The following is a 16,067-nucleotide window of genomic DNA, read 5'->3' on the forward strand; positions in this document are numbered from 1 at the left end:
CTTTCAAATGCATGTCACGCCCCTTTCACTGTGTGATTTTTCTCCATTTATCTTCCTTTCTCCATTTCCTTGTTATCCGCTCCCTTCTTTCCTCTCCTATCCTCCCCTTCGCTCCTTCCTCCGCGCTTCATTCACACACACACACGCACGCACGCACGCACGCACACACACACACACACACACACACACACACACACACACACACACACACACACACACACACACTTGATAACTTGAAATTGCATCTTACGATTTAATCTTATCGGTTTTATCGAGGTGATATCTCTAAATGTGCGCGCGATCAAATCACGACGGATTACGTGGAAGGCAAAGTACTCGCGCGCAACGCGCTTTTCGCAGGGATTGTCCTTATATTTCTGGTCTTTCTATCTATTGTTGTTACTATAACATCCCCCACGCAAGTACAGGGCAAGTACAATCTGGTAGGCGAAAGCGGTGGCTTGCGCGCCAAAAGATATTTCTAACCCGCGCGAGAGTGCTCTCTCTCCCTCTTTTTCTCTCTTTCTCTGCTCGACACTCGGATTCTAATGGCAGATTCTTTGAGAAATTCGGAATTGATTTTTCTATTATTATGATATTGCGTTGACAATATTGATGTCGAATAAAAATATCAAAGCCCCGACTTATACGCGACTAAAGGGCTTTTTTCCTGGTAACTCTTTGCCTTTGATGTACCCTGATTTTTATGAGCTTCTCCCGTAGATCTTACTTTAACGCAACACACACACACACACACACACACACGCGCGCGCGCGCGCGCGTATACACATCCCTTCGGGATATTTTATAATCCATTTTTAATTTCAGTGTTAATTACAATTAATAAAACATTTCTAACAAAACAGCGATCGAATTGGCCGTAAAAGAAACATTCGTAGCTATTTTTTTTTTTATTTAATTAAATTTATTATTTTTTCATTGTTTGTGGAAAGAACATCTTAATTTTATTTATCTTTTATAATTATTTTATTTTATATTTTATAACTATTTTAAAATTTAATCGAATTTCGATTAAAAAATAATTATGCAGGAAATTTAAATTGATTGCTGGAATATAGGACGTTGCATTTTTACATCACGCTTAAATGTTCTACACAATTATTTTTATGACTCAACAGAATAAGGTTCAGATTTCATACCTGATTTTTTTTAGATCATTTTCAGGTGATTCAACAGAATTCTTTCCGTGTACATTCATAAATTAAAGATTAGAGTTTCAATTAGAAACCCGGCTGCGCGCGCGGTGTATCGGAAATTACGTTTCTTCCGGAAGTACGTTTCTCGGTCGCTTCGATCTCCATCGAAATCCTTAGTTGCGACCCTGATTTAACACATCTGGAGACAGATTTCATGTGAAATCGAGCGGATTTAACTAACCGCCAACGGATTCTCGTGTGTCGCAAGCCACATCCTACCGCCGCGTGATTAGACACATGGTTCTCCGCCAACAAATCTCCGCTAGACAGGACTAAATTTTTTTCCAAACGATAACAGAAAAGGGAAAGATAAGCGTGCCGGGTGAATGAAGCCCTGACGACTCTGCTCCCTGTTTCTATTCATCGAAAGGGGATGTACCCTGGAGAAACATAAACAAAGATCTTGAACCATTTTGCATGCTTGCGCTGATGAACAGATTTAAAATAACAGGAATTGACGCGTGTGTATAAATAAAAGAAAATTATTTTAAAATATTTTTATTAATTTTTGCTTAAAATAAGATATACATTTCGAAATGTTAAAGACATTAAGATTAAACTTAAAGCGTTTCCGACTGCAGCGAGTTTGACGATCGATTAAACTGAATATGCGTCACGAACTCGGGTTCGATTAAAAATATGAGAAAAATAGTGTAGAATATGTTGAATTATTAATAAATTTTTTAGTGCGAAATAATTTTATATAATTATACTTTCGATATATTTTCCTTGTAAATATTAAGCATCTGACTGTTTAAATGTGATTATGAGTTTGATTATAACTTTAGTCACTCAAAGTAGATCGTATAACGTCATTAATCACTCTCGAAACGATCAAAACCGATTGCATCGAAAACGTTATTAGAGTTTCTCAAGTGAGAGTTTGGACATTAAGCAACTTTGGATTGGCCCGTCATGTCATCGATAATATTATTCAAGTAATAAATTATTCTAGTTAACAAATTACGAAATAAAAATAAAAATATAATTATTTGGAATAATAAACACGTAATCTTAATTAGAGTTTCCTAAATAGGAGTTTGGATATTATCGCGTTTCCCGAGGGTGAGTTTCTTAAAAATGTTCAAATCGATTTAATTTTTTAATAATATACGCAACTCATTATAATAAAAAAGATATTAATTATTAAAAATACGAATTGATTAAAAAATTATTGAATTAAATTTTAGCTTGAAAATAATGGATAGTAATTAAATTTATGAGAAATTCTACATATATTTTGTTTTGCACGCTATCGAATAAAATAGTACTCTATTTGGATCTTTAAAAATATATGTGTAATTTATATTACATTAATAATTATAAAAATATCACATATTATTTTGTAGACATACATTTTGTACGCTTATACACTCGATCAAAGATAAAGTACGTAATGGAAAAAAAACTTCAGAAAGATCAAGATTAAATGAAAGAGATATATGTAGCAGGAAATGAAAATCGTCTTTTTATTTTTTAAATTCTCTTTTTCATTTTATTTTGAATCAGAATTATACAGTCATGTTTTATTTTTAAATCTATAAAAGTGAAACAGAAATTTTCTTTCCTTTTATTTGTTGTTTCATTATTTTTTCAATTTATTTTCAAATGTATAAATTTTGAATTTACGTGAGTAGGTTGGAATGCGTGATGAAAAATTGGATGGAGTACATAAAAAATCCATAATCTCAAAAACATAGAATCTGGCGAACGTATGAAATACGTTCAATCAAAAAATAACATGCTTTGGAGCTTCTATTACCTTTTGTGAAAGATAATTTGTGCAAAATATGCATGTTGCTATTTTTCCATGTTTATATTTTAAAATAAACACTGCTTCTACTTTTATTATTCGTTAGAACATTCTCATTTATTCATACAACCCCGACGTACACTGCGAGATAATTCGAGAATTACGAGGCGCGTGGAGGAAACAGTGCGCGCCGAAGAGAACCCTGTTGAATGAATAATAAATGCAACTAGATTTACCTTTATAATGCGTTCTTGCAGGTCCGCCTACGACAACCTCACCAAAACGAAAGTAGCTATTAAAAAAATTTCCCCGTTTGAACATCAAACGTATAGTCAGAGGACCTTAAGGGAAATAAAAATCCTCACGAGGTTTAAGCACGAGAACGTAAGTCGGACGATCGAGCTAGTTTGCAAGTAACACTTCTTCATAAATTGATATTGTTATTAATGTTGTTCTTTTTCTCGCCACAGATAATAGATATAAGGGATATATTAAGAGCGCCGACTATAGAGCAAATGAAAGACGTGTATATCGTTCAATGTCTGATGGAAACAGATCTTTATAAATTACTGAAGACACAAGTAAGTATTCGCCTATGTAATAAAAGGCGACTTCTGTCTAGACTCAATTAGAGAGGAGGAAGAAAGAAACACAGACTTAACGAGACGTCCAAAACAAAATTTTCCTTTTCAGGCTATTAGTAACGATCACATATGTTATTTTCTGTACCAAATATTGCGAGGGTTGAAGTATATACACTCGGCGAACGTGTTGCACAGAGATCTGAAGCCGAGTAATCTGCTGTTGAATACCACTTGTGACCTTAAAATCTGCGACTTTGGTTTGGCGAGAGTCGCAGATCCGGAACACAATCACGCGGGTTTCCTTACGGAATATGTGGCCACGAGATGGTACAGAGCTCCGGAAATTATGCTTAATTCCAAGGTAATCGCCATATAAAGGAAAACGTACTCGAAGAACAAGAACTATTTGGCTCTAACGTAGCTTCCTTGACGCAGGGTTACACCAAGTCCATAGACATTTGGTCGGTCGGTTGTATCCTGGCGGAGATGCTTTCGAGACGAGCAATATTCCCCGGCAAGCACTACCTAGATCAGTTAAATCACATTCTCGGTATCCTCGGATCGCCCTCGCCGGAGGATCTTGAGTGCATCATAAACGAGAAAGTACTGGACGCTTACGTCTGCCTCTTTGCATCTCGTTAGAATCTAATCCAGGAATACATGTGCATTTTAGAATGCAGTTTGTACGCCCGTCGCGCTTTACGTTTGTAACATGGTGGCATTAAAGCATTCTGATTTCAGGCACGGAATTATCTTCAATCGTTGCCGTTTAAACCAAAGGTACCGTGGACGAGTCTTTTCCCCAATGCGGATTCAAGAGCCTTGGATCTCCTGGATAAAATGCTGACGTTTAATCCTAATAAGCGTATCGTGGTGGAAGACGCGCTGGCGCATCCTTATTTGGAGCAATATTACGACCCTGCCGATGAGGTAAGTTTCTAATTTGCTACAAGAGCGCGATATGGATCTATTAATCTACTCGTAATGTAAATTTCAGCCTGTGGCAGAGGAGCCGTTTAAATTTGACATGGAATTGGATGATCTTCCAAAAGAAGTATTAAAACAATATATTTTCGAAGAGACTCTATTGTTCCAAAAGAATAATCAGGAGAATGCTATGTAGTCTACTGGTAATTGTTAAATGTTAATTGTTAATGTTCGTCTTCCGCCTCATCTTCAGTCTCTTGATCCTCTTGAGCCGATAACTGAATGCTATTTTTCTTTCCTTTCATCAGGCACATTGCTGCCGGAATCATAATAGCAGATACGCGCGATGATCTGAAAATGAAAAGAGTGAAAATGGAAAATGAACAAGTAGCGAGATTGATACGAAGAAAGCGTACTTTTAACAATCATCGCGACTTCATCGCCGCTCGAATTTACGACGATACAAAGATACTAGGATATTGATGAAAGATTTAATTCAGCGATCAACGAACGATTAACCGAGCTGGTTAGTCGGGTGAGTGAAACAGTCGCAATATCCGCGTATACGCTTGTACATTCGCATCCTTACTCGAAGAAAGAAAATGTAATGTTTCTTATGTTATACCGAACATAGCATAATATCACACACATACAATACACACATACATAAAACACAAAAAACACATAAACACAATTGGTACAATATGTACTTTTAATTTATCATCATTGTACCATACTATACTGTCTGTCTGTGATTTAATAATTTTGCGAGCGTAACGAGGCGTAACACGCGACATACTTTGTCTTTGTTTCATCATTTTCTCTCGAATTATTTCTTTTACCTCCCGAAAGCGAGATAGCTGAGATTACAACGCGTGATTGTATGGCATAACTAGGGCAATACACATTCGGCTTATCGTCCCTCGAGATTTCCCGATATCGGAGATATCATAAATAAAATTTCAGAGTACGCTAAATGTTTACTCTACGAAATTCGAACGCTTGTAGTATTTGCGTAATTCATTTCATATGATGTTTTTTTTTTGTCTCACGTGTATACGTATGACTGTGTGTGCGTATGTACGTATGTACGTATGTGTGTGGCAGAATATCTTTCGATATTTAATCTGTTCGTGATAGTCAACCGTTATAGCGCGAATATACGACGTGCAAACGCCGTAATCGACACATTCACGAGAATATAATATAATTTAATGTTAAAAAAAGAATCGTGATTTTCTTTCCGAGCATGTGATAATAATAATGGTGCCCATGTCACGAGAATAAAGTATCAATTTGAATGAACATGTAGAAGAAGGCTCCGAACTAGTTTTTTCCGGAGATTTTACGAATCTTATATTTCATATGAACCTCATCGCTCTTGGAGCCTTCTGAAATCGATATCGCAATTCAAAATTTTCTACCCGCGATAAAGTCAATTTGAATTACTGGAAATCGAATTCGCCAACTGATTTCGATAGCTCCATTCGGCCTTACTGCGTGAATATACGGACAGAATTTTTTCAGTCCTATTCCCAGAAACTAGGTTGTGAGAGACGAAGCGAAAATTACAAAGAAAGTGAAAGAAAAAAGAAAATATTAAAACAGGGGCAAGATATTTACTTCCTCTATTAACTGTTACCGACGTTCTTCACGTTCTTCGATACATCCAATAAATTAATAATTAAAGAAAAATTCGTTGTTCGTAAGATTCTTATCTAGATCTAAGACGTATTTCTAATAATCACGGATTCTTGTTGAAGATGATTCATGCTCTTTATCTCCTTCAAGACGCAAGAGTGGATGTCAAGGACATAACGGCGAGTAACATTCTGTCGTTACGTTAATATCATAATTTCAATCTCCGTCGATTTAATATATATTTATCTCCTTTCGATGTTCATTCGATTGTATGCATTGTGTTTGTCAAATTATCGTGGACAAAAGAGTTAAGGAATTTCCTGCAATTTACACTTTTCTCGCGCGTCTCACACGCCTTGATTACAAAACGAGTTGCGTAGACAGCAGGCAGTCCAATTACCTGTGTACACACATAATTTTTTCCAAAAGGAAAATTATCCAAATTCGTAACGATGACAATTTTCTGTAACGACAGATTCTGAAAGAAAAAAATGAATTCGATCATGCTGTACTAGAGATAATCTCAGGAGTTTCAATGCTTGTAACTCAAAGTAAAATAAATGTATACCTTTTCTTCCCGCGATCCACGGATGGGCCGCCGTTTTTGTCGTTACATGAATGAATATATTCAATGTACGAAGGACTATTTCCGATACAGACATTTTTCGATATTGTGCTTCTATTTCTCACACGATTCTTCCGGCGACAAAGTTAAAAATATGAATTAAATTAATATAACGAATCTTGCAGTAGAGATTTTTAAAAACCTCACATTAATAATGTACTGTGGGCACATGTATGACTCTTTGTGACCTCTTTGCGGACCTTATTCGTCTCGACAGAGAGCCGTTGTACAGCAGTTCATAATAATATAATAATATGTTAGAATTTAATACATGTTAAGCTATTTTCCCTCTGTAAAAAACGTTTAATCGCGTTTAGCTCCAAAGACTTTGTGTTATTACCGCAGAGTTAAACGAGACGCGTGTTATTTCGGAGTGTGCTCTCATCCGAGGCCTTTTACAGTACTTATACACCATAGATCAATGGGGAAGCGACGATAAAATCGTGTGCTCAGCGAAACTGTAAGCCGACGAGAAATCGAAGCTCTCGCTATCAATGATAATCGGATACGTAGTACATATAGCTTGTGATATAAATGATAGGGGGGGGGAAAAAAGGAGAAACATACATTTTTGGGGAAAATGCTGAGATTGCGAACGTCGCGCGTAATATGTCGGCGAGAAAGCATCGTCGACATCATCGGGCCTAATGTACTTAAAGTTGTGTATGTGTACTTGTTGTTGTTGTTGCCGATTCTTATATATCCGGACATTCACGGAGTATTTCGTCTGTCGATTTTCGATGTTGTTTCGACGAAATGTATCATTGAACTGTGTAAAGAAGAGTGGAAGAGGCAGCGGAGCGAGATGGTGGATCTACGTTTCCTCGAGAAGTAGAAAGACAATTGTTAGTCTTCGAGTTAACGAATGGTTGATTAAATCATTAGCGTTTTTACGTAGACATATAGACGACGAGAGAGAAAGAGAGAAAAACTTTTAAAGAAAAAAAAAAAAAAAAAAAAAAAAGGCCGTACAACTGCCTTTTAACGACGGGCAAGATCGGCATTTTTCACACGTGCACAGCAAACGTACACAGATGTGCGCGGGGAAAGGCTCCCATCGCGGGAGGACCTATTTATACATCGGCGCTGCTTTGAGACCATTTGGGACATAAAAGTCTACAGAGCCGTTGCTCAATTAAGCGACTTAGCTTTTCGATTTACAAACGAATTCCGACCCCGAGATGTTTCTACTCCTCGGTTTTCTGTCGTTCCAGCTCTGGTCCTGCGCGATCCCGTTGATCATCTTGATTGACTTTAAAGTCAATCGTGAAAGATATCGTCTTGTCCGTTTCAATTGTGTCGCTGTGAATCATTGATAGTTTTTGTCGCCGAAGCTGCATTCATAGCGTTAAAGACGAATGTAAATATCATTTGGATTGTAATGCTGAAACGAACTATAAGAGTTAAATCGCGGAGGAATATCTTATCGGAGCATCAATCGTGATAATTTAAAAAGACGATGCCTCGCCCAATCAATTAAATTTGTACAACAATTTTTGGAAGAATTCGAAATGGAACAATGTGTACAAATAGTACAACAAATGAAACAATCGGAAAGCTAAAATTGAAGCAAATAAATTTTAATGCTATATTTATCACACGTCTAATTTTCATCATGCAAGTTATTATCACGTATGCGAAAAAATACTCAAATAATACATGTGAATAAGATTAAAATTATAATCTTTAATGTATCATTTATTCGACAAATATAAAATATAATTACAGGATTGATGTCAAAAAAAAAAAAAAAACGCAGCATGAAAATAAACTGCTGCAAAAGCGGGAAATAAATTATTTCGAGTACAATAACTTCGGTTTGAAAATATGGATTATTTTTTGAAAATATAGTCTTCAACGGGAAAATTATATTTATATAAGAGATAAATAAGAACCTATGAATGTAGCTAAGCAGCTATTTAAGAAATAAATGTACTTTACTGTGTTCTTTATCCGATTTTTTTATTTCCTCGATTGCCGTTCTAAATGATTGTTATTCGTGACAGATCGTCATAATTCATGTTAATTAAATTATCATTATCAACTATTGTATTTTAAATAGCTATTCCAACTATTATTGTGCTAATATAAAAACGGCTATATTGGCGAATCATTTGATGTTTTTATTCATATTATTCGTGTGATCCCTGTAAGCTTTTAAACGCATAAACAAATACCTTCTGTTAACTTCACTTTTGGTTACGTCATCGCAGAGGATAACAAAGTAAAATTTTATGACATGCTTTCACATAGGTCACGGTTTATCGGATCACATCGACAGAATTTGTCAGGCGGAAAATTCAGCGATAAGAAAATCGAAAGAGAAATGGTGATCGTGACACAGCATACAAATTACCATTTATTTCTTTTGTTACTTTTTTTTTTCCTTTTTCACAATAAACATCGAGTATTATCCTAGGTCATTAGTTGCCTTTACAAAATATCTCGATTCGTTATTTCGAGTAATGCAATGCTGTTCTTATGAAATTATACTTTCATCTGATATTCTTGATGTAAAAGATACATGCTTTATGTTTTGCACTACGAAACAACATAAAAGAAATCTCTTCGGAAATTTTTCTTTTCTCATAATTACACAAATATCTCGATCGAAATATTTGGTTGTCCGCACAAATATATATTAATTTGTAAATACACGATGAATCAAATATACATGCAACATCATCAGAAGCATTCATTATCTGTCTAATAATAAAAATAAAACAATAATGGTCATTATTGGAAGATTGATTATTAACTATATAGCTTACAATAATAGTTTTATATATATAAAGATTTAATTTTTTTTCCTCATGATATATATGCATAAAAATAATTGCAATTTTTCCAATGATAAAAAAAGAAAAACTTCATTAAAATCGTAAATTATATATACCTGTGTATACGTATAGTCTATGTGCGATTTATAACGATTCCACCGTAGCTATTATAAAATATTACGAAAAAGTCTTATAACAATATATTAGAATAATGAGTACACTTTTTTACAAGTTTCGAATTTTTGAACAATTAGTTCATATGAAAATCACTTTCCATCACTACCGTCTTTTGTGTATTTATCATTCTTAACTTCTATTCTTAAAGGAGAACGTCCTCTAGTGTGATTTCCGATACGTGATCGCAGATCACCACTTTTCAGAGTATTTCTCAAGTCGCGATTACCTGATTGCCTTTAAAAAAAAAAAGATATAATTTATGAGTTTACAGATATATATACATAAGAATTATATCTCATTGTATATTATACATATATAAAAACATGTATACTTTTTCAAAGATACCGAAAGACGTATATTAAAAATCATTGTATATTACAATTTCTATACAAAGTATCACTCTATATTCTATAATATTTCTCTACATTTTATTTTATTTTAATAAAACTACAAGATTAAATTAAAAATTCATCCGGGACATTTAATTTTGAAAGTTCGTTAAAATGAAAAATTTAATAGAAAAGGAAAAATATAAAATTGAGAGAAATCATTTATATTCGATATCTTCAATAAGCAAGAAATTAAATTATTTTCTCACCTCTTTTTCAAATAGCTGTCACTGGTTTCACTTTTTGCATGATTTAATCTTGCCCATACAGTGGAAGCAATACGTGGTTTGGGCGGGACTACCTTTATCACGCTTCCTTTAGGACCTTGAACCTCCCTTGCAGGTACATTGTTATCTTCTTTGCCGCTATCCTCTTCATCCTCCTTGTGTTCACCTTCTTCCTCTTCTCCTTCTTCTCTCTCTTCCATTATCATTAAGCCACGCTGGCCATGCCTCTGCTCCTCTTTGTTTTCTTCCTCTTCATGGCTTTCTTCATCCGATTCCTGCCATTCTCCCTCTTCTCTTTCCGATGGTTGTATGTCTTTTACACTTTGATGACCTTGCTGTCGGATTATTTCAGTATTATTGCGTTTCGAATTTGTTGCATTTGTATTTGTAACCACCACTTGAATAGGCTCGCGATATTGTGTTTTCGTTTTCGGCCTTCCCAATTTTGATCGTAGATCCCCGCTGCTATTTAAGTTATTGAGAATCATCTATTGAAAACAAAATATATCTTAGATATAATTTCGGAAATAAATGAATAATTTTATTAACAAAAAAAAAAAAAAGAAGGAATCTAACTTGAAATCGAAGTTTCGCTCGTCGTTTCTGCACTTTTTCTTCCTCATCATCGGCATGCATTCTCATTCGGGGAATTTTACTACGTTTACACCAATCTTCATCGCTATCGCTATTCGAACTGGTCTCACCCGATTCCTCCGCTTGTATTGTATCCTTATCTACCTGTTTGAGACCCAATCTCTCTTTTATGCTACGTCCTTGGTCTTTAACACCATTCCTTGGAAGAAAATCTTCCTCCACAACATCATTCAAACCCCATGACTCAGACAACGCGCCCCATGGATTCTTTGTTTGATCTTGATTTTTTTCCTCAATTGATGACTTATTATGTTTATTCTGTTTTATTTGTTTGTACATACGCTTACGAGATTCTGTTAGAATTCCTTTAATACCTATACATCCATTTGAAACAAAGCAATCTTAATACTTTTGTCTTCATTATTCTTCATCCTAGTTTAACTTTGTTATTCATAAAATTGTATATTTACCTCCAAAGTTAGGATTTCCATACTTCCTATAGTATTCACTCTTCTTTTCTGCATTGAGTTGTTTTTTATCCGCCCTGGTAGCAAATCTTAAAAAGATTCCTTTAGATTTTGGATAATCGATACCCTTCCTCCATATACCTGGAGGTAATGGATAATTGATATCTTTGATATTTATGCAATTCTCCTCCTTTCCATCTTTATTTATATCGACAGATTCATTTTCTTCATTTATCTTGTCATTCTTTCTATTCTCAGAATCATTATTTTCTCGATTTGAATACTTTGCAACACTACCTAAAATTCTTTTGGATAATCCCAGCATAGCTCTGGCTGCTGTTACTTTATCAAACCAGACTACATTACCTGTAATATCATAAATGATAAATATTAAAACATTAGTAGCGAACAGTATCTCATCATTTTGTCAAATAAAATCAAACATTAAAACATACATGACACATCGTTAATCCATTCAATAGATCTTGGAGCATAATCTTGAAAATATATAAATACATCTTGGGTGCTCATATCCTCAGTTCCTCTCATATGAATAACATTCAATCTAACATTCTTCGCATTCTCACCATCATCTATGATACCCATACTGCAATCATCAGAATATGAAGTCATCATAATTGATTTAATTTTCCAAATCGACAAAGTATCTTATACCTGCTATATAAGTCCTCTTCTAAATTAAATGATTCTGTAGATTTCTCTGTCAAGCCAAAACGCTTAGCTCGTTCCTCCATCTTCAATCTTTCTTCTTTACTGAATATATCTATGCCTGTTGTAAATGTATCCGTGGGTCTCTCAGAGTGACTGTCCAATGATTGCATCTGAAGGAACTTAGTATAACATAAAATGTATTTCATTATGTATTAGCAAGAATATACCATTCCTTATAAATAATCTTTATTTAAAATGTGTACCCTTCCTAAGGATATACATTTTAAATAAAGATTATTTGCTTCCGTACTTGTGATTCTGGTTTCAAATTCGCTCTCCACTTATCTATATCCTCGATAGGCACCATCTCAACATCGGAAGGTTCGTCGTATTCCTCCATTGTGTGAACCCGAGATGAACGCGTTACGTATCTAAATATCGCTGAGAAAAACCAATGGATATCGTGAGACTTACAAACGTAGTTTGACCTCGAAAATAATGATCCGCAATGTCCACGGGAGTTTAAGTTAACAAGTTTACAAATAAGACTTAACCATAGTGGCAGACATTTGCTAGCCACAAATGGAGTGAGGATTGATAATAGACAATAACAAGTAATGGGTCCGTTCTTTTTTGTTGTGCCTTATGGCTTCTCCACACAGGATGCGATAATGCTTGCCGCACGAATCATTTTCGAACCGTTGTATAGATTGGACATGTTTTGTCCCCTCAGAAAATTTTTATATTGCATCATCACGTTACTTTCAGCTGTTGCTCATCACACATTTTCGATTATTGCACAATTATCATTTCGATTATTCATTTTTTTGTATGAATTGTGGCCTATGCTCGCTCCGTGAGGAAGCTACGACCATGCTACAATGGGTGCTTTCCATTTAGTGACAAGTCGACACAAGTATCATTTTATCTTTCTTGGCTTTCAATGATTAACAAGGATAAAATGATACTTGTGTCGACTTGTGTCACTAAACGGAAATTACCCAATAACAAGAAGAAGAAAAAGATATGCGACGGAAGTTGACGCCATAGCCAATCGATCTACCGCTTTTTAAGAGCGAAAAAATGATTGGTCCGAGATCCCGGAACAATTTCTAATATCGTAGACTAGTGATGCCAAATTCTTTTCCGATTTTTGAAAAATCGATTATTCTGGACAATAAATAATCGATTTTTAATCGATTTTTTAAAATCTTGATTCTTACTGAATTGATTCCCTTCTTTAAAGAATCGATTCTTTGATTCTCATTTTATATTATTAAATAAGATTTTTTAATTGTTTTGAAATTTCTCTAATTTTTCCAATTTCTTTGCATTATTACATAATCAAATTTTCCTCGCTTTTCCACAAAGTAGCAGCTTTAAGGGTGCGTTTTCACGTTATGACGCTGTTTTAGGGTTAAATTAGATCACATGATCAAAATTAAACAGAATAGTGAAATCTGAATGGTCATTTTTGATCACGTGATCTAGTTTGACGCTAATTCAGAGCGTCAGGTTAGTCTAAAGAATCGATTCTTAAGAATTTTTTTTATAATCGATGCATCGATTCTAAAAATCAATTCGGTAAAAAGAAAAAATCGAATGTCAGAATCGATTCTTTCAAATTTTCGCATCACTATCGTGAATACAAGATTTTAAGGCTGATTCTACATTATTCATACAAATCTCAAGATTGCTAGAAATTGACCAATCAAAATCGATTTATAGAAGAATAATACGGCTTAAGGTTTAAGCTACCTATTGTAGATCAGGTTTAAGGCTGCACTGTTTAAAACGACTTTGAACCGCATCATAATCTTGGTAACAATTCAGATTTTGTTATTATTATTATTATTATTGTTTATATTATTTGAGGTTATTTTATTTAAATTCGAAATGCCAGTTGCGCAGCAAAAGGTTGTAGTAATTCATCAATGAATCGCTCACGGAGAAAGAAAAAAAAGATGTGTTATTTTCCTTTTAAAGAGAGATATGCAATTTGGATTGCGCATGTTGGCCAAGAGGATTGGAAACCTACTATACATTCGGCATTGTGTGGAGTGACATCCGTTTGATCACGTCCCGATTGACCACTCTAGCCACTAGCCACTCATAGCGCTTGAACAGTGGAAAAATTCTAGGCGTCGGCCCCTATAAGTGGCTAGTGATCATTCGGGACGTCAACGGGGTATCACCCCATTGTGTGAGGTAATATCGAAAGTTAATTAGATTCATTTATTTTTTTGATACATATAAAATTTTAAAATAAAATTAAATCTATCGTGTACAGGAACATTTTGCTCCCGAAATGTGAGAAAAAAACCGCGTAGATGGTTACGTAAATTAAAAAGGAATACTATACCTACCTTGTTTCAATACACAGGTAATTTTTTATTTGTTTAAATTTTTTATTTTATCTTTAATGTTATAATTATATATTAAAAATTCTATCTATTTGTATTTAAAAGAAATTTTGCTATTATTTTTTATATATTTATAATAGGATTGGAAACATTTATTGGTCCTCAAGATAACAATATAGTTAGAATAGTAATTTTATATACATGTGATATTAATGATGAATATGTTAACATAGTGACAATATACATATTGATAAATCTGTTTTAAAAGAATTGATTATCGATAATAAGATAAACAACATGGAAATCTATATTATCGAAGAACTGGAAAACAATGTAAATTTAAGTATCAATAAGTGATATGAAGTCAACAAACAAAGAAGTAAAAGACAATAATATAATAAAAAAAGAAGATTCAAAGGAAGATTATTAAATTTCTCCATCATGTGATAAGCTGAATACCTATAATAAGTGTTGTGATTGTAAAAAAAAATTCAAAGATTACAAAAACGTTATGTAACAATGTTAAATTTACAAAGAAGGACGGAAACAAAGTTGAAATATGCTATTTGTCAAATAAAAAGACTACAAAAGAATGTAAGTAAAAGTCATATTTTGATAAAGAAGACTATCAATAAAATTTTAAATAAATATTAAATAGAATTATTAAATTAAAAAAAAATTCTATTTTAAATAATAAAATTATAGAAAAACAATAAGGAAAACAATTTCATATTGAAATTGCTAAAATTAAACTTATTCAAGTTAAATTAGATATAAATATTATTTATATATTTATATATGTACATAAAAAATAATGTAATAATGTAATAAAATAAATTATTCTTTTTCCCTCAAATTCTCTTGGATTTCTAATTCACTTATATGGTTCACAGTATTACAATTTAGTTTAGACCTATTAATAATCTTTTCACATTCAATCGATTTACTAAATATTTATTGCGCACGTAATTACTCGAAATGATAAGCAATTGATAAATTCGAATTTTATGTATATGAAGAAGTCACAAAAACTTGTTTGATATTTGAAACACGTATAAATTAATATTTATTTAAAAAAAATAGTAATACCCAGATAGTAAAGTCTATCGAAAGCAAAGCATCTATTAGCAAAGTGATAATAAAATTGATACAAAACCAAATACATACAATGCTGTTGATCGAATGTGGAAAGAAATGTAACAGAATATGTTGGCAGAATACGATTAAACTACTGAAGGAAACAAAATGGATCTGTATTCTACCGGCAGATTGTCGGCAAAAAGCAGAATCTGCTGATATAATTTTAACGTCACGTTCTGCTTGATTTCTCTCGATAACGTTAAGTCATGTTGACAGGCTGCAAAATATTAGTTTAATGCGAACGCAGTTGATGCTAATCTGGTGCAATTTTCTGCCGGAAGATCGCGAGCAATACTGCTAACATTTCACTTTACTGGGCCATATATATCCTCATTTGAAAGAAAAGAATAAGAAGGGGCGCTAGCAATTTGAAATGTAATCTTTTTTTATTTTGTTATCCCCACATAACTCTCGTGTCTTCCCCCGTCGTCACTACAAGTACTAACTGAATCCTGCCGTTAAATCGAGCCGCGATTGCATTGTTCATTATTAATGTGTGTCCGTGTGTTTT

General features: G+C 33.8%; 3 protein-coding genes across 5 annotated transcripts in view; 2 read left to right on the forward strand and 1 right to left on the reverse strand.

Moving 5' to 3' along the window:
* The window catches only part of rl (Mitogen-activated protein kinase rl), a 9,983-nt gene extending 1,126 nt beyond the window's left edge, over positions 1-8,857 (forward strand). Inside the window, exons 2-8 of one of the 2 annotated variants that reach the window (XM_089083838.1) lie at positions 3,228-3,354; positions 3,441-3,551; positions 3,664-3,915; positions 3,990-4,157; positions 4,296-4,484; positions 4,552-4,710; positions 4,790-8,857. In XM_089083838.1, coding sequence (XP_088939964.1) covers positions 3,228-3,354; positions 3,441-3,551; positions 3,664-3,915; positions 3,990-4,157; positions 4,296-4,484; positions 4,552-4,677 — 973 coding nt within the window. In that variant the 3' untranslated portion in view covers positions 4,678-4,710; positions 4,790-8,857. The remainder of the gene's footprint in view (positions 1-3,227; positions 3,355-3,440; positions 3,552-3,663; positions 3,916-3,989; positions 4,158-4,295; positions 4,485-4,551; positions 4,711-4,789) is intronic. The other variant, XM_011634267.3, reaches the window with a different exon arrangement.
* A 236-nt stretch (positions 8,858-9,093) lies between these two features.
* Positions 9,094-12,620, reverse strand: LOC105424176 (uncharacterized). 2 transcript variants are annotated; one of them, XM_011634268.3, is made up of 7 exons: positions 12,364-12,620; positions 12,057-12,232; positions 11,837-11,988; positions 11,385-11,747; positions 10,897-11,288; positions 10,303-10,808; positions 9,094-9,938 (listed from the first exon to the last, which is right to left on the reverse strand). In XM_011634268.3, the coding sequence occupies exons 1-7, from the start codon at positions 12,451-12,453 to the stop codon at positions 9,794-9,796; spliced, it is 1,824 nt and encodes a 607-aa protein (XP_011632570.2). In that variant the 5' UTR covers positions 12,454-12,620; the 3' UTR covers positions 9,094-9,793. The 2 variants fall into 2 exon arrangements, with proteins under 2 accessions (XP_011632570.2, XP_011632572.2); XM_011634270.3 differs by having other exon boundaries at positions 12,057-12,223; positions 12,364-12,602.
* Positions 12,621-12,828: 208 nt separating this feature from the next.
* Positions 12,829-15,272, forward strand: LOC105424177 (uncharacterized). The gene is given in 3 exon segments (XM_089083860.1): positions 12,829-14,125; positions 14,344-14,386; positions 14,389-15,272. Coding segments are annotated over 3 exon segments (249 nt in total). The 5' UTR covers positions 12,829-13,987; the 3' UTR covers positions 14,457-15,272.
* Positions 15,273-16,067: the final 795 nt, after the last annotated feature.

Source organism: Pogonomyrmex barbatus, unplaced genomic scaffold (genome assembly GCF_055798465.1).
Source record: "Pogonomyrmex barbatus isolate J1 unplaced genomic scaffold, ASM5579846v1 scaffold8, whole genome shotgun sequence".
Classification (NCBI taxonomy): domain Eukaryota; kingdom Metazoa; phylum Arthropoda; class Insecta; order Hymenoptera; family Formicidae; genus Pogonomyrmex; species Pogonomyrmex barbatus.